Source organism: Hermetia illucens, chromosome 1 (assembly GCF_905115235.1).
Source record: "Hermetia illucens chromosome 1, iHerIll2.2.curated.20191125, whole genome shotgun sequence".
Taxonomy (NCBI): Eukaryota; Metazoa; Arthropoda; class Insecta; order Diptera; family Stratiomyidae; genus Hermetia; species Hermetia illucens.
The window spans coordinates 177,882,910-177,901,618 of NC_051849.1; the positions used below are offsets into that span (position 1 = coordinate 177,882,910).

Here is an 18,709-nt window from a genome sequence, read left to right on the forward strand (position 1 = left end):
ACGAAATAATGAACCCTCATTTTCGAGGCATAAACAAGGCAATGCAATTATCTATTCCCAAAATAGGTAGCGATAAATTCTATTAAAGTCGAGCAAATTGAAAATCAAATTGAACAACACCTTTCTGGGGGAGGTAGACCCTCTAATAAGTGCCCTTTGAGCAGACTCGCGTATAAAATAGAACAAATCGAACGCTTTTTGGATTTGTATGTATCTGGTAAAATAGGAATTTATCCAGGAAGGCTCCGGGTCTAGACGTATTAATATCGGACATGGGCATATGCATATTTCTACAACGAATATGCCTTAATAAACTAATCATGTAAATATGGTTTACTACCCTGTAACCGTATGCCCATTTGAAGCGCTGGTGGCACGAAATCGTTTAACGTTACGGATTGGAGGTGTTGGCTTATTGGGGAAGCCATATCAAGTAAAAAGTGAGACAAGTGGCTCCAAGGAGACTAAGCTGGACAATTTCCATCAAACATAAGCGTATTTCCCTGATGACCTAATATTGGGTAATATGTCAATCTATTATGGTTATGCATATTTTATACCTTGATGGAACTCGTATTATCCTTTCACGTCATACGGTAAATTGGTTAAAAGGAATGTGAAAAGAAAGTTATCTTCAAATTTCCTACTTTGCAAAAAGCCTGTAAATTTGGTCAGGTTAGCCTTCCCTATTTCAGTGAAATTTAGGATGATCCACATTATTTTGAAGAAAGCTACTTTCATCCGTCCCAGGGAATCTAAAATTAAAAATTAATGCGCTCATCATGAATCGGATTATCCTAAGTGGAGAAATGTTTTAAGCACATAACTACTCAGGGTTGCACTTTTGAAAGATTAGTGGGATTAGCTTTGAGTGGATATTGACTCTAATACGTCGTCCTAGAAGTTTTGAATACAGGTTGATGTAGGACATCGATAATGTGAAGGCAATTATAGTAATCTATCGTAATGGGAGGTAATGAGGTCGGAGTTAATGAGATTGCTAGTGTATGTACGCGTATGATTGGGAAATAAAAATTAGGGTCTACCGAAGAACTCGCACATAGTCTTTAATGGAGAATAATTGATAATACATTGAATGATGTCAATGTAGAAATTACCAAACCAAGGGCTTTGTACTCATTCTCGACTGGCTCTTTATCATTCTCTTAGATACGCGTGTACGTTCTTTGACCTAAATCGTTGTCCTGATCGTTATTAGTTTGGGTATTCATGGATATCTTCGCCTGATATGTTTTGTGTTTGTTGAATATATTATCCATCCGTTCAATAGATCTGATGCATATTGAGCCAGTGACAGTATAAAGGCTTACTATCTATCGAAAGTAATGAGCATGGATTGCCTCGTACGAGGATGTTTTTGACCCAAATCTGCTTCTATTGTACTTCCTGACGGAGAAATCATTAAACTTGGGGCACATATTTCCAGCACGGAAATGAAACTAAATATTCATATGAAAGAACCAGTGACTGATCCCTGGATGTACGCTACTCGTTGCTCTAGAGATGCATATGCATCTTATACTCTTTTTGGGGAAAGTATGTAACTGCACGCTCCGCATTTTAGTTGGTCAAGTGTTGTTACGAAACTGGAAAATTGGGAATGCAGGGCTCATTTCCCACACTTGCAGGGAACCACAAAGAAGACTTTTTGATAATTTTTCATTATGAAGTTTTCTTCCGCTTTTTAAAGTTGATTAGCAACTCCACAGTCATGCAAATTACTAGTTTTTGGACCTACTAGCATACCCAGATGTACATAGCATATCATCTAGTTTTGATCTATCTTGTCTTTCTCCTCAGGAAAATTTATTGTCTTTATATGTATGTGCATATGCATATGCATTTCGGTGTCGCGCTTTTTACACACGGTAGGATATGCAGATGTATGGGATACTGTTACGAGCCTGCATTTGGATTAATAGGAATGAGTTTCGAGGGAGAAATTTATTCCAGGCTCGAAATTGGTGTTATGCAAATAGATGCAAAGTGAAGAGCTTTCCAAAGTTATTATGCATTTATTTATGCACTATTATGCATGTGCTATGCATAGTTGTGTTTACAACTTTTGCAATACTCTTTAAAAAAGACAGCTCAGTATTTTTTGTGATACAATAACCTTCCAGTATGATACAAGACTCGCAGAATTAATTTTGGATACTAAAAATATTACTTTACTTTTTTTGCAGACATATTGGATTCCGATTAAAAATTAAAATAATTAAAAGCCTTTACGGTAAGTAGTCGTTTCCCTTTTGCTCGTTTAATGATTTATATTGCTTGTATTTGCTACTATTAATTCCATTTTCGAATCTTTCTCCTGTTAATACTTTTGTGAAGAAAGTTCAATTCCATTATTATCACATGTTCTTTATGATCGACGTACCAACGAACGTCTCAAATCTAAAATTTGAGGCAGTGTCGTCCGCCCTATCGTCATCTCTGGTTCTGAGTGTGTTTGCCGACTATAAAAGGCAATGAACCGCATCACGCGGTAATGGAAACGAAGATGTTGCGCTGAATTAGTACCATAACACGCCTTGATTATATCCGAAATGTGGATATCCGCGATCGATATGGGGTTGCACCGGTCGTGGAAAAATTGCAAGAGCTTAACAGTAATCGTAGTGGTTAATATTAATCAAGCTAATAATGTGAATACATAAAGAAAATGCTCCAGGGCTTTAAATAGACCCTCATATGATGGCGGTCTCCAAGGAGCATCCATCCTAATGAGGACCTGCGAGAATGCCTCGAGGTCCCTAGGGGTGTCGATCTCCGGCGTCGTATGTTTGGAAGGTGGAGTCGGCCGCAGTGTCGGTAGCGTAATTCGCACTAACGAAAATTCACTTCCCAGCATTGGTCTGAAAATCGAAGTCAGTGGTAAAGGACTAAAAAGCCCGCCAAAACAATGATGGTTTAAATTAAGAAAAGAACTAGGTATTGTTGTGTGGAAATGGATGCCGCAATAACCGCAGTCAACAGAGGACCTGAAGATGAAGCATCAAGAAATGATCTTCACAACCACCTGAAGAATATACTTGGCCCTAGCCCGAAAAGGAGTCGGAGTCTGTGAACTGGAACAGTACAGGAAGCAACCGCACCAGGCATGGAAGTTTTACCAACAAGTCAGCAGGATGAAACCTCGATGTTCATCCTGCCGGGACAAAGAGGGAAATCTGATTTCCGACAGAATGGGCATATTGGAGCGATGAGTTGAGTACTTTGATGAGCTACTGAACCACCAGAACATCGGCGAGTTGGAGGTCCCGCCAAATGAAGACAACGGACAAATACTGCCACCACCAAGTATAGGAGAAACAGTCCATGCAATTCATCGGCTTAAAGATCATAAGTCGCCAGGAGTCGATGGAATTATAACCGAATTTTTTTAATATGGAGGCGACCAGTTACACCAAGTGGTTCATCAACTTGTGTTCAAGGTATGGGACAGCGAATCAATGCCTGACGACTGGCAAAGAGGCATTATCTGTCTCATACATAAAGAGGGAGATATGTCTCATACATAAAGAGGGAGATGTAACAATTATAGAGGTATCACGTTACTGAGTACAATCTATAAGATATTCTCCACTATATTGCTAGGCCAGATAGCCCCATACGCCCACAACATCATTGGCCCATACCAAAGAGGCTTCACTCCAGGCAAAACAGCAACAGATTAGATTTTCTCTCTGCGGCCAGCGATGGAAAAACTGTTGGAATATGGACAACAGTTGCACCATCTATTCATCGACTTTAAAGCCGCCTATGACAGGACAGCCAGGGTAAAACTGTACATGGCTATGAGACCTTGACCAATGTACGAAGTCAGATATAAGCGACAGGATCACTATGGAGACCATTCAACATTAACAACGGTCTACGACAAGGGGATGCCCTATCATGCATCTTCTTTAACCTGGCCCTCGAGAAAGTGATCCTTGATTCTGAGGTAAATTCAAGGGGTATGATCCTCTTTATGCCCACCTAACAACTGGCCATGCTTACGATATCGACATCATGAAAAGAACGACCCGAAAAGTACAAACTGCCTTCATCCAGATCGAGCAGGCGGCGCGAGATTTTGGACAAGACAAAGTATATGGTGGCAACGTCAGCACCAAAAACCAACCAACCAACAACATCAAACCGAACTGGTCAAACGAGAAGAATAAAGATAGGAGACTACAATTTTGAGACCGTTGATAATTTCTCCTATCTAAGGCCGAAAATCACAACCGATAACAGCTACGATGATGAAATCCGCGCACGTTTCTTGTCAGTCAACAGAGCCTATTTCAGCTTACAACAACTGTTCCGCTCGAAACGTCTCACCATAGGGTCAAAACTCTTACTGTACAATAGGTTACGGTGGGTGGGTCACTTAATGCGTATGGACAGGATGATCCAGTATGGAAAGTTTCTTATGCAATATCTATGATACAAAAAGGAAAGGAAGACAAGGCAGACCCTGCCTGAGATGGAGCGATAGCGTAGGTCAGGACGCCATACAGCTTTTAGGGATATCGAATTGGTGGACCTCGGGTTGAAACCGGGATGTCTAGAGTTCCTTATTAAGGCAGGCCTAGACCGGATATCGGTTGTTGCGCCGTTGATGGTGATGATGAATTTGAGCTGTGAACGCTCACGCATGTAGTGAGTTAGATCCTTTTGTGTCAATTTTAAGGGGGGTCCCCATACATGCAAAAGGGGGGTGTAAATTTCTTTCCGCCAAATATAGTTATGTGGAGTATTAAATGAAAGGTCTTGGTTAGTACTTTCCAGAGCTGTTGTTAGTTTTGACATTTATTGGAAAGGCGGGGAGTTCGGGGCGTCGTAAGTGATCATTTATTTAACGGGGCGATCCTCAGAAACTGCCCAACCGAAAAATCTGAAAAAAAAAATCAAGAGGCTGCTACTATATGGTGGCTAGGTTCCGAAATAACTTCCATACCGATAACCCCGATAAGTTAATAATATCATATTACTATAATTTTAAACATTTGGCTGTTGAACCTTCCTTAAATTCATCCTTGGACCACAAAAATTTTGCAGCAATGTAGGCTATAATACAGAGCTTGATCCTACCAGGTTTGGTGGAAATCGCAATATTATTAACAAAGGTATAATATGTTAAGGTTGTCACTTCTTTGGAAATTCAAGACTATGAATGTCAATATCACCCGAAAGTGGATAATCTCACATAATATATGCATATATTACATACTACGTACTAATGGGGCAAATGCACACTGAAATGTCTTTATATAAGAAATACGCAAAACCTTTCATACGTGAAGCATCCAGCTTCCGGTTTCCCAACTTGTTTTTTATTTTCCAGGTTTAGCTCGCGTTGTGGTTAATTTTGTTAGGCCACCGCGAATTCCTTTGTTTGTTGTCTACTTTTAGAGCCGGTGTGGACCGACGCATCGGTATAGACACGTTAAATTTGTACTAATGAGACGTGAGGGATCAAAGCGCTCAAAAGACCCCCTGGACTTTCACGGTCAATTTCGCCAACTTTTTAGGTTTCTGGGATAGCTCTTCCCTCTAGATCATCTTCGGCACTCAGGAGGGTCGCTTGATCATCCTATTTTCTTTAGGTTCATTATAGGGTTCGGAATAAATTTTAAAAATATTTAACATATATAGTATATTCATTAACTTAACTTTGTTGGAGAAGATATCGATATGAGGGGTATTTCAGGCCCTAAACGTCATATATCATGATTTTTTCAAACTTTTCTGGTGGGTATTTAACTGACGCGCGCTTCTCAACCGACTTCAAAACTAAGGCCTGATTCGAAAACATCTCGTTTTGCATGCATGGCGAACCCCCCTCCCCCCTTAAATTGAACCTAGAACCTAGAATGGACGATCACAGTTATCACCTTTCCACCAAATTTCTTATCAATAAGTGTTACGATTTCTGAGGAAAGTGCATATGTTTGGTTTACCATACAGACGAATATGAAATTTTGGTGCTTTTTAAGCGCCATGAGAGAACTTCGAGCCTAACTTATGCGATAGGTGCTATCGTCCCAGCACTGTTCTCTTCATCCACGATATGTGCATTCGCATCATCTACATATTTGGTTAACTTACAGAATCATCTTAACTGTTGCATAACGGTAATTCAGGATAAAAATGGAATTAGCATCGGGACTGTCTCATGAATTGACAGACTCGGACACCCTAGATGAACTCAGCAATATTACTGTCTGAATTTTCAACCAGAGTTCCTGATTTGATGATTATTCGGCCAAACGCACCGCGACCTCCTACAGTTTAAGCGAACACAATGTCCTTCCATTTTAATACCACAAAACCGCCAGAAAAATTAGTGAAAATGAGAGCGCTAAAGTTCACGAATATGATTTAGAGGGAGGAATTATACTCTATTGGCTGTGTTAAGGTGCTAAAGGAACCTTGTCGCTTCCTGATCCTAAATTGTTGTTTCATTTTGGAAGAACACTTTTAGCCGAAAAGTTTGCTAATATAATTCACCTGTATCTCGCTAGTTATCTTTCTTAGAGCCTTGGCAATTACGTCTTTTCTCCAGGATGCTGGAATTTATTCTGTATTTCCTCCGTTTCACTCGTAGTGGCTTTGAACAGTTCTGCCAGGATTCTATCAGCGTAGTAAATGTGAATTAATAATTTTCTGGTGGATTAAGAATTCTTAACTGACGAAAATGAATCTTAATAAATTAGTAAAATCTCACCACTGTACCACTGATATCGTGATGCGTGATTCTTTGTTCAGATATGTTAAATGATATGCACATTATTAAAAAAAGAATATAACGTCGTTTGATGGAACTTATAAATCAATTTTCTTCTAATTATACGAAGTGGAAAATGACTTGTCCATTATGTTGGTTCCTCAGAATAGAGCCATTTCCCCCGAAAGAGATATTATTTTGCTAATGTACTCGTTCATTTCAATCTTGGCATTATATATAGTTTCACATATGGTATTACGAATATGGAGGGTTAGAGGCAGGTTCAACGGATTATAACCAAGCGTGTCATCGTGACAATCCCTTGTGCTAGTTCATTCAACTTAGATCTCCAAAGAATGAAAAAAGATAATTAACACTATCTCACATCTTTTACATTTATCCTAAGAATAATTCAGAGGAGCCATTAGAGTAATTACCACCCTAGCACGAAAAATGAGTTCCAATGTAGGCGTTAGACATACTGCATAAACATATATTTACACTTACCGGTAAATCCTTCAGCACACGTACAATTATAATACGCGACACCATCAATACAAGTCGCCCCATTAAGACACGGTGACGACCAGCATTCATCCCAATTAGTTTGGCACTGGACTCCTGTATATCCATCTATACAGTAGCATGAATATGTGCTGTAACGAAATAAACACAGAATGATGAAATTAAGTGCTGAAATTACGAAGCGTGGGATAAAACCAGTACAAAATGCTTTTATCATCAATTACCGATACGTATAAAAAGGACATTGTGCTCCTCATGGCTGGGAAAGCCCGAAAATGGAGTGATGGAAGGACATGTGGAGCTGTCTACATTCGGACATTTTATAAAGTAAAATTAGTATTGATTATGTATGGATGCTGCTACATACCATGCAAATGGTTAACAGATACAAAATTAATCTTTTATCTCTGCTTTTAATGGGGAAATGTGAAAAGACAATTACTTTTTCAGAACCTGAATGCTGTCATTGCGAGGACAAAGTCGAATGAGGATGGTCATTTCTGAAATGATTCAGTTGGTTATAACAAAGCCTTTCCGTAGGATGTCGAAATGTTGAGCGACACTAAAAGTTTAATGTTACATGAACGTCTAGACGAAGACCCTTCTCATAAAATGATCCCAAGTAAACGAGATAGGACATCGCTTTTGTGTATGAACTGAGCAGGGTAACCTCAAGATTAGAGAGTCCGGTTTGATGTGATGATGGATATTAGAATTCCCGAAAAGATTGGCTTTTCTTTAAAGAATTTAGTTGAGGTCTGCAGATTTGTTTGAAAGACACGTAGTCATATTCCGGAGAGTATCTTACAAACATAGGTGCTCTACATAACTAGCTGGTAACATATGTCTGTCTATAATATGGAATTCTTTTGTCATATGTAGGAAATTGAATGTCTTAATATAAGACAGGATCGATGGATGCTGAATATTATCATCACGGTACATCGGTCTTATTGAAGTTTTCTCGTCTATACCTGAAGTGCCTTCCCAGTTTTCAAGCTAATGATCTCTAAGTGTTACATCAACCGAGTTCGAGTAAGTTCATTGCCGAGCAACTAGTGTTTCTACTATCCGTATAAGCGTTTAAGTACAAATCCCCGCCCGTTAACACCTCTCAGTATCTTTCACATATAATTACTCTTGTTTGAAGTCCTTACCTATTCAATCCATCGATGCACACGCCAAACACACAAGGATTGCTTAGACAGGCAAATCCTGCTTGTGTCTCGTCAACATACGACACTAATAAAAATAAGCTTAGCCAACAAATCGTCCAAGAACTTCTTGTGGCTGATGGCGTACGAAAAAGGGAATATTGTTGTCGTTGGTGTCGTTGTCGTTCACGCTTCTGATGATGAGGATATTGTTTGTGATTATGATGGTGGTGACGATGATGATGATAGTGGTGATGGTCTTCTTGGTGATGGTCAGGTTCCGAACGTTGGCGACAATGACAAACATCTTCTTCCGTCCAATCACCACCCAGCCTGTTGGCAGTCATAATGGCGATTGTCGTCGTTATTTCTGGTTATATCAGCAAATAAATGGAAAACGCTTAAATGCAATGTTGCAGCTATTTGTATTCGGTGGCATTGATTGATGTTATTGTGACGCTTTGTCCGATTTGTTGTATGTACACAATTTCCTGGTATCTTCTTTCAAATGTTCGCCTCAAGCTTTCCGTTTTAGATCCTTTCTGTCTTGTTCGAATAAAGAGTGTTTGCTCGTGTTATATAGCTCAGCTTCGACTTGGCTCCGATTCGCTGTAAAAAGAACAGAAATAAAACTTGATATATTTTCTTGTCAAGAGATAAGGATATTGTTTTGTTATAGAAATGTTCATCTACGAATAAATTTTACACCCTCCTTTCGTTTATAGGCAACGTAGCATGGAAATATTTTAAACTTTTTCCTTTTACGTCATAAAACAGATAGCCTAGCAGAATTTCGGATGGAAGGTCCCACAGCGGATTCTCGACCCAGTTGTGATGAACCTGGGTGCCTGAGGTTGGTTATATAAGAGAAGATAGGGAGATCAACGAACTGCATCCCGGAGAATCCTAGGGAGTGAAGTCTTGACGACCAGCTGGATTTCAACGACAGGGGAATTTTGAAATGAATCGTTGAGACCGATGAAGACCAAAAAGGGATAGTTTTGAATTTTCGTACTGGTGGAACTCAGGAAGAATAACCTAAATTGCAGTCAAAACGAAAAACCGAAGGTATGAATGTGGATTAGCCAATTAGCGGGAATTTCTGGGGTTTGAACAGCTGAGTGGTTAGAGCACAAGGCTGTCGTACTGGTGGCAGTGTGATGTGTATCGTGATTTGACGTCGAATACCAGTCGACTCAGCTGTAAATGAGTACCTGAGTCAAATCAGGGCAATAATCTCGGCTGACCACATTGACTCCTACAGTGTACTACTGTAGTGTACCGTTACGGTCTTGAATGAAGTGGTCTAACACACTTCAAGGCTCTGATCCAATATGGAATGTTGCGCCAACAATTATTATTATTATTATGAATGTGTATTGTCGAGTTAGCGAGAGGCACGTTTGAACAGAAGATGGGAAGTTTTCTAAATTATCTAAACCAGATCCAGCAGGGAGATTTTTGAGAGTTGGAAATAGAAATGGGGAACGAAGCAGAAATTCAAGACCGCATGAGAAGCAACTACAATACTGAATCTTCATCACCGGCGAGTACATTGGTGGTGTTCGACTCAGATGTGGATGGTATTAAGTTGTCAAAATTCGCCAGTTTATGATTATATGATGCTCAACAATTCAAAGCTTTTATGCCCGAACTCTACAGCTCAACCTCAGCCGTAAAGACATTTGCCTTTCTGATGCAAACGGCTGTATTTAGAAGGCCTGGTCGGCCAAAAATATAGCATATGGAAAATTTTAGTACAGTTGATGAGGTTGACCATTCGATATCATGCAAAGTGTTGACTGACTTCAGATTTTGTAATCGGACAGAGTCGATTACATTCCCATTATTGACGGAAGAATCTTTCTAACTAATCCATCGAAAATGCTGAAAACGTCAGCAACCAGGATCACTTAATTTGATTCGATTTTGTGATTGGTATTTTTCTATATTCGATAGTTAAAACCAGACAGTTCGTGGAGAGCAGTTCCACGGGTGACAGGAAACCCTCCCAGTTTCCCCCTGCAGTTCCTGAGCCTCTGACGAGTGTTTTGTGGTTAAGACGCCTGCCATCTGATTTTCAACCTATTATAGCGACGATGGATGCCCAGCCACTACAAACTGAAGCTAACGGGTGTCGGATATACCTACATATTCCCCTTCAACAGGAGAAACACATTAGCGCAGCTAGTTCAACAATTGTTAAGCTAACTCGTAAAGCTGCGAGGGTAGATACCCATAGTTAAATAGCAGATTTACTCCCTCAATTCATCCAGACGGAAATGTCTACGTTCTCAGTCCAGGTCGCTTACACTGCGTAGCTTCAGAAATTTTCGCCCCAGGGTATATGTTGTTACCACTGGCGGTTCTATTCCGAAGCTATCAAATGTACAAAATCATATAATTGGAGTTCGGAGAATACGAATGACTCCGTTTTATCCCTTTCACGACGCCTATCTATGTCCTACTGAACTACGAAAACACGGTTGCCTATAGGCACAGGCGCAGATATAAGCATTTACCCCCGCTTTAAAAACCAAGAACCATATAAAAAGAGACGTTCCAAGGATGCTAGCCAAATCCAATAGCATCATCAACCGCAAACATCGTAGCGATCACGTGATCAAGAGGTGCATGCAGTGGTGTCACAGCAACCGATGTAACACCGCTCGTCGCAAAATGGATCTTCAAGAAGTGTTGCTGCCCTGAGTTTGCTAGACAGTGCTCTCGCGGCAATGATTAGCCCTTCTATTATTATAGTAATATCCATCGACTGGAATCTTAACTACAGCCAACGATATCGAAAGAAACCCGATTTTGAACTAACACCAGGAAACCATCGCGACAATACACGTCCCAGGAAAGCCATCCAAGAAGTGGATCTAACTCCCGTTGAACAACCTGTAGTGACAACCCCAACGAGATCCGGCAGACGAGATTTTCTGATCATTACGAAGTAGGCTTTCAATAGTTCAACCATAACTGCACTGCAGCTGGTGTTACGATACGGCCAACTGAATTATCTGCGATCCGTTTCGGTCACGCTGCTCCTAAGGCAGAGATAAGGCAGCATTCGATGAGTTGCCTCTGCCCTGGTAAGAAATCGTAGCCGCCTTCGTCTCTTTTTTGATTTTTGAACCTTGTGAAAACCACCTGGTGTTAAAACCAAAAAGACAAGTCCGCGGACGATAAAGACTGGGAGCAAGCTGCTCTCCATTTGGTCTGGTTCGGCATCAAGTGGATGCGGACTTAGGACTCCCCAATCCCTAAACAAAAATTGTCTTACCTGGAGTTTAGAACTTGTTCAATTATTTTTCTTTTTTACCCAAGTGATTTTCTCCCTAATTGTTACCTAATTGCTAAAGGGAGGAATCTATTCTCAACACTCACAATGTGAACGCCACAAGAAGAAGGTCAGATCTTACATTTAAATAAACACCTCAAAATTATAAACAAGCCGAAAAACCGGGAGCTTGACGCTTTAGGAATAAAAGGTTTCGTGTTTTCCTATGTGAGGAGCATAGCGCAGTTCTCCATTGGCTGATAACATTGACTTGAGATATTTAAATCGCTCAGTTCTGTTAGCGGTAGTGACTTGCCCAGAGCTGAGCAATTTAAATATCGCGGGTCAATGCAATCAGCCCATGGAGAACTGCGCAATGAAATTGCGTCATGCACTAATGCTATCTGGATGAAGTGGCGTTCCACAACTGGTGTTCTTTGTGATCGACATATCAGCGACCGTCTCACATCTAAAATTTACCGCAACGTCGTCCGTCCTGTCGCTCTCTATGTTAACTGTCTATAAAAGACAATGAACGGCGTCTTGCGATAATGGAGACTAAGATGTTGTGTTGGACTAGTGGCGTGACACGTTTCAGTCACATCCGAAGTGAGAATATCCGCGATCGCGGTTTCACCGATCGTGGAAAATCTGCGAGAGAGGCGTCTTCGATGGTATGGTCACGTAATTGGCGTTCAAGAGAATTCATTTGCCAAGATTGGTCTGAACTTGGAAGTCAATGGTAAACGACCAAAAGGCCGGCCGAAACAACGGTAGTTTGATACATTAGATGGGGATTTAAAAGCCAGGCCATTCCATCCAGATCAGGCATTTAATAAAATAAAAAGGCGAAACCGATCATGACGAGCCGACTCCGCTTGTAAACGGGACAAAGGCTTAAGAAAAAGAAGAAGACGTGAGAAGCGATGAGTGCATCCCAGTTTCATATCACATAGTTAAAGGCAATAGTTAGCTATTGTCCTCTATTTTTTGGAAAGCGGTTAAATAAATTATTTGGTGGACTGTATCGATAATAGTCAACCTCATACGCTTCTCACTCGGAGTTTAATAGTATTAACAGGAGAAGAACTTAACTACGACAGATACAAACAAGTCGGAATACCGGAAGCTCGCGCTTCGGGTATAAAGGTTTTGTGTTCATCTTATGGAAGAAACTTCAACGCACATTTTTCTGTCCGTATATAGCTACAAATCCAACATAATCCTTCATATTTTTCCAAACTACGAGACATACGTACATATTGCAGCCATAGATATCACGCTCACCCTAAACAAACAAACTGCCTATTACCGAATACTGTACACATATATGCACGTATATAAATTGATCGTACCCATATTTCCGATTTACTTCTTATATCTATTTGAATTAGGCTCTACCCGCAAAGTTCATTAGCACGCATATATTATATACCTACATACACACATGTCTGGCTGACAAATAACTAAAAAACTAAAACAAAATAATTCTCTGCGACCCAATTCCTAAGAACTCATTTCGTTGTGGTACTGATGAATTGATATGTCATGATGACGTCATGCAGGTTGTAGAGTGCACGAAATTCACGAAAAATTGTAAAGTTTCACCCCCTATAACTTTGTTGATAATAGTTGGATTTTCTTCTTGACCAAACTGTGCATTATATTCTTCGTTACAGGCATGCCAAATTTTGTACTTCTGGGATGAACATAAGGGGGGTGCCGGGGAAATTTCTAAAATGTGGAAATATACTATTATTAACTTTATTTGTGTAGCTATCGGAACCGGATATATTTTGTGGCCTAGATTTTGTAGAGATGCACCACTGTGATTTTTTTCAGATTTTTCGGTTGGATAGGTTCTGAGAACGAGACCTGTTACACTTTTTGTGGGTCATATTTTGAACCCTCACTCCCCTATGTTTCATCTAATATCAAATATTGAACCAAATTCGAAAAGTACTAATTGAGACCTTTCATTTGATGCCCTACATGGCTACATTCTGTGAAAAAAAAATTTGCACCCTCCATTCAGATGTACGGGGAGCCCCTCCTTAAACTTAACACAAGATGGCGCCACTTACTGCATGTAAGGGGATCATACATACTCTCACCAATTTTCGTGACAATCGGTCCAGCCGTTTCCGAATAAATCGAGTGTGACAGACATACAGACAGACAGACAGACAGACGGACAGACGGATCTGGATTTGGATCTGGAGAAGGAAGTGTTCAAGCGAAGTACGACCTTACCGAGAACACCAGTAGCAAGAACAACCAAGGATGAACTGAAGATGGATCGTTGGACGACAAAAACTGTAACAACACCCACCGCATATGTTCAAGATGCGCGACAGCAAGAGGTGCTCCAGGAACAAGATAAGGATCCATTCAAAAGAAGCTCATCAACTTTGAGATCTCCACCAATGCCAAAGACGATGAAGGACAAAGTACAGGCAAGGTCAACAAACGCCAAAAGTGAAGGACCGTGTAAAAGGGGTAACCCTGCCGGGACTCATAGGGAACAGAGTCCTGATCTGGAGGAATTACCCTTCACCCAGCTTGGGGCAAAAATAGTTGAGCTGTCCGAGTTTATCAAGGACAAGCATAACGTGCACCAAGCCATAAAGAATATGGTGAGGGCTATTAGAGTGCTCTACAATAGATCACGGGAGGAAAAGAATAATAAGGACACGCCGAACCCCGCTGTGCCAACAGTATCACAAGCGACCCAAGTGACGCCTAACCGTACTACCATCCAATTCCAGCGAAATAAGCGAGTACGTGAAAAAGAGGGGGATCCTGTAAATAATCAGCAGGCGCCTAAGAGAAAAAAAGGAGGACAGGACATCCTGAAAACCAACACCAACAGGCCAGAAGGAGGAAACCGTACAGCGAATCTAGGAAACTCGACCAGCGTTGCGAAGCCCAAGACCAGCGAAAACGATGGATGGACTAAAGTTACCAACAAAAAAGCGGAACGAAAAGCAAAAGTGCGAACTCGTCCAGATGTAATTGTTATCTCCAGTAAGGGTAATCTGTCCTACGCGGAGATACTCAAAAAGGTCAAAGCGGATCCCGACCTGAAAGATCTGAGCGGAAATGTAAACCGAATCCGAAGAACCCAGAAAGGGGATCTCATGTTCGAGCTGAAAGGATCCAGCGTGGGCAAAACTGATGACTTTCGCACTCAAGTGAAAAACTCACTTGGGGAGAATGCCGCAGTGCGTGCCCAAAAACATGAGATCTATATTCAGTGCAAGGATCTCGATGAGGTAACATCGAAAGAAGAAATTTGTACTGCTCTGAAGGAGCAATTCAAGTTGAAAGAACTCACCGAGGAGTCAGTTGTGGGCTTGCGAAAAGCCTATGGTGGTACTCAAACGGCCACAATACGAGTACCAGCGGAGGCGGCACAGATGTTGTTGGCTGCCGGAAGGGTTCGGATTGGATGGGTTGTTTGCCGTTTAAGGGAACAACTTTCACTGAAGAGGTGCTTTAAATGCCTTATGTTTGGGCACTTCGCGAAGGCATGCACCAGCAGCATTGATCGATCCGATCGATGCAGAAGGTGTGGGGAGAAAGGTCATATTGCCAGAGAGTGCAATAGGGACCCCAAATGCCTATTGTGCGAGGTAAAAGAGGGACAAGATAACCGGCATATTGCCGGAAGTGGTAAATGTCCGGAATTTAGGAAGGCGCTCACTACAATGAGAAAATGAGGTTTATCCAAATAAACCTCAATCATTGCAGGGTCGCTCAGGATTTACTTGAGCAGGCCGCGTTCGAATCTGAGATGGAAATCGCCATCATAAGCGAACCGTATAGACACCGTCACGGTGGCATATGGGTCAAAGATTCGACTGGGGGAGCGGCGATATGGGCTTGCGGTCGACAGGCCATACAATGTACTGCAAGTCAAGCAGGCAGTGGCTTCGTGTGGGCGAAAATAAGTGGTGTATATGTATACAGCTGCTACGCCCCGCCAAGTTTGACACTGTCTGAATTCGAGCAAATGCTTGATAATCTTGTTCTCGACGCGAGGGGACGTAGTCCAAAGGTGATTGCTGGTGATTTCAATGCTTGGGCCCTAGAGTGGGGTAGTAGGGAATCAAATGCTAGGGGGCGCAGTTTATTAGAAGCTTTTGCGCAGATGGACATAGTTCTGGCCAACGAAGGTGCTGTAAACACCTTCCAGAAAGGGGGGTCAGGCTCGGTTGTAGACCTGACCTTTGTCAGCCCTTCGCTGGCGCGTGGTATGTCCTGGTGCGTCAGTGAACGCTACACCCACAGCGATCACCAGGCAATCTTCTTTGAGACATGTGTCGAGCCACAGGCTAAAGAGCTATCATGCCCGAAACCGAGAAAGATTTCAGGCTGGTCCGCAAAATCTTTGGATGAGGAGACCTTCATAGAGGTGTGGTTAGATCAGCCTGATAAAGCAGGCACCTCTACGGAAAGAGCCGTCCATCTGGCTCAATGCATTGCCAAAGCGTGTGACGCGTCCATGCCTAGAAGGTGTTCATTCCCCAGTAGAAGACCAAACTACTGGTGGAATGATGAACTGACCGGCCTTCGATCAGCCTGCCACCGAGCCAGAAGAGTGGCTCAGAGGGCGGTAGGTAGAGTCGAACAGGGACAAAAGGAGCGCGCCTATAAGGCAGCCCGCAAAATCCTCAAGCTCGCCATCCAGCGAAGCAAGAGGGAGTGCTTTAAGGAGCTCTGCTCAGAAGCGAACATAAACCCGTGGGGGAATGCCTACAGAATCGTGATGGGACGATTCAAAGGCCGTTCATCTCCGCAGACCACGTACCCCACCCTCTTGCTAAAAATCATCCAGGGGTTATTCCCCCAGCAAGAGGAGAGCACCGACACATTCCAACCACCTCTGAATGTGGCGGCAATTCCGCCAGTCACCAGAGACGAGCTGTTGGATATCTGCGGTAGAATAGGAGACAACAAAGCGCCGGGCCTGGACGGAGTACCGAATAAGGCCCTTAAGCTTGCCGTGAAATCCAGACCGGACATGTTCGCTGAGTTGTTCGAAGCGTGCATGTCCGAGGGGATATTTCCAATGGCATGGAAGCGGCAGAAGTTGGTACTTCTGCCTAAACCAGGTAAACCTCCAGGTGAACCGTCGTCATATCGACCCATATGTCTCCTGGACACGGTGGGGAAAATGCTAGAGCGGGTAATCTACAATAGATTACTCCCGGTTGTTGAGAGCCAAGGCGGCCTTTCGGATCGGCAGTATGGGTTCCGTAAAGCCAGATCAACCATTGATGCCATCAAATTGGTTACTGGCTTGGCCGAAGATGCAATTCACGGAAAGGGTAGTATCAGCAAATATTGCGTGGTAGTAACCCTGGATGTGAAAAATGCATTCAATTCGGCCAATTGGAATCTAATACGGAAATCTTTAGCGAAGCATTCCCGCCTATCTCGCTGCTATCGTCGATAGTTATTTAACTGAAAGGAGGCTCTGGTATGACACCGATGACGGACCCCAGGAGTACGTTGTTTCCGCGGGTGTCCCGCAGGGCTCCGTATTGGGCCCACTACTGTGGAACATCATGTACAACGATGTATTTAATCTTCCCCTTCCGGGGGAAGCCACAGTGGTGGGTTACGCTGACGACATAGCGCTGGTTGTTGTCGCAAAGCATCTTGAAGATGCTGAGTTATACTCAAGTGAGGCAATCGGTGCTGTTAAAAGTTGGCTAAAGAGCTCTGGTCTGACACTTGCGGAGGAAAAAACGGAAGCGGTCCTCATCACTAAGCGCCGGAAGAGAGATTACGCCTGTATTAGAATCGGGAATCATATCGTCACTTCCAAGCCGACCATCAAATACTTGGGGGTGGTGATAGACGGGAAGCTTAGCTATAAGCAACATGTGCGGTATGTTTGCGACAAATCATCCACTGCAAGTATGGCCCTGGCAAGGATGATGCCGAACATTGGAGGGCCACGGCATACCTCTAGGTTGCTTATAGCCAGGGTGGTGACCTCGATCATGCTCTATGCAACCCCAGTTTGGAGGGAGGCGTTGTGGATGTCAGGGAACGCTACCAAACTGAGTTCAGTCTACAGGAGGACAGCCCTGAGGGTATGCTCTGCCTTCAGGACTGTCTCAGATGATGCAGCATTCGTCATCTCTGGAATGATGCCGATTGACATCTTGGCAGATGAGATGGCGAACATATACAATGCAAAGCCAACCTCTTCCTCATCGCGGACGAGGAAGACTGAAAGGGAGAGATCCATAAATAGATGGCAAGAGCGGTGGGAACGCTCGGGAAAGGGCCGGTGGACGCACAGGCTCATTCCTGCCATCAAGGAGTGGTTGGAGAGACGACACGGTGAGATTAATTATAATCTCACCCAGTTTCTCACGGGGCACGGAGGATATCTCCAATACCTTCACAGGTTTAAATTGGAGACCTCACCCGATTGTCCAAATTGCAATGGAGTCCCAGAGGACCCAGAGCATGTATTCTTCCACTGTCCGAGATTTATGGAAGAAAGGAGGAATCTAGAGGAAACTCTAGGGGAGGTGCTGGTACCAGAAAATCTGATGCCGAAAATGCTAGCACATCAAGAGAATTGGGATGCGGTAAACTCTATGATCACATCTATCCAAAATAAACTGCGAAAAGCAGAGGAGAGGAGAAAAACGCGGTCACGTGCGCCGCGTATAGAAGAAAGGTGACAAAGCTAGAGTGAGCTGACTCCGCCCCGTGATGTAATACCTTATGGTGGTTCCGCGGGGCAGGGAGGGAGTCGGGGGTGGTTTTAGTGGGTAAAAATCCCACACGCTGGTGTGTCCAGACCAGTTTCTTTTTGAAGATTTCCACCTCCTCAACAAAAAAAAAAAAAGACGGACAGACGGACAGACAGACACCGTCTCGATTCTAATAAGGTTTTGTTTCACACACAACCTTAAAAAGAGTTGGGGAGAACTAGGTTCTTCATGAATGGAATTTTAATATTTCACTCGAATG

General features: G+C 42.6%; 1 protein-coding gene across 1 annotated transcript in view; it reads right to left on the bottom strand.

Annotated features, from left to right (window-relative positions):
• The window catches only part of LOC119658570 (protein eyes shut), a 230,622-nt gene that overhangs the window by 147,748 nt on the left and 64,165 nt on the right, over nt 1-18,709 (bottom strand). Inside the window, exons 2-3 of the mRNA XM_038066021.1 lie at nt 8,428-9,033; nt 7,253-7,401 (exon numbers count right to left, since the gene is read on the bottom strand). Of these exons, the coding sequence (XP_037921949.1) occupies nt 7,253-7,401; nt 8,428-8,771 (493 nt within the window). The 5' untranslated portion in view covers nt 8,772-9,033. The remainder of the gene's footprint in view (nt 1-7,252; nt 7,402-8,427; nt 9,034-18,709) is intronic.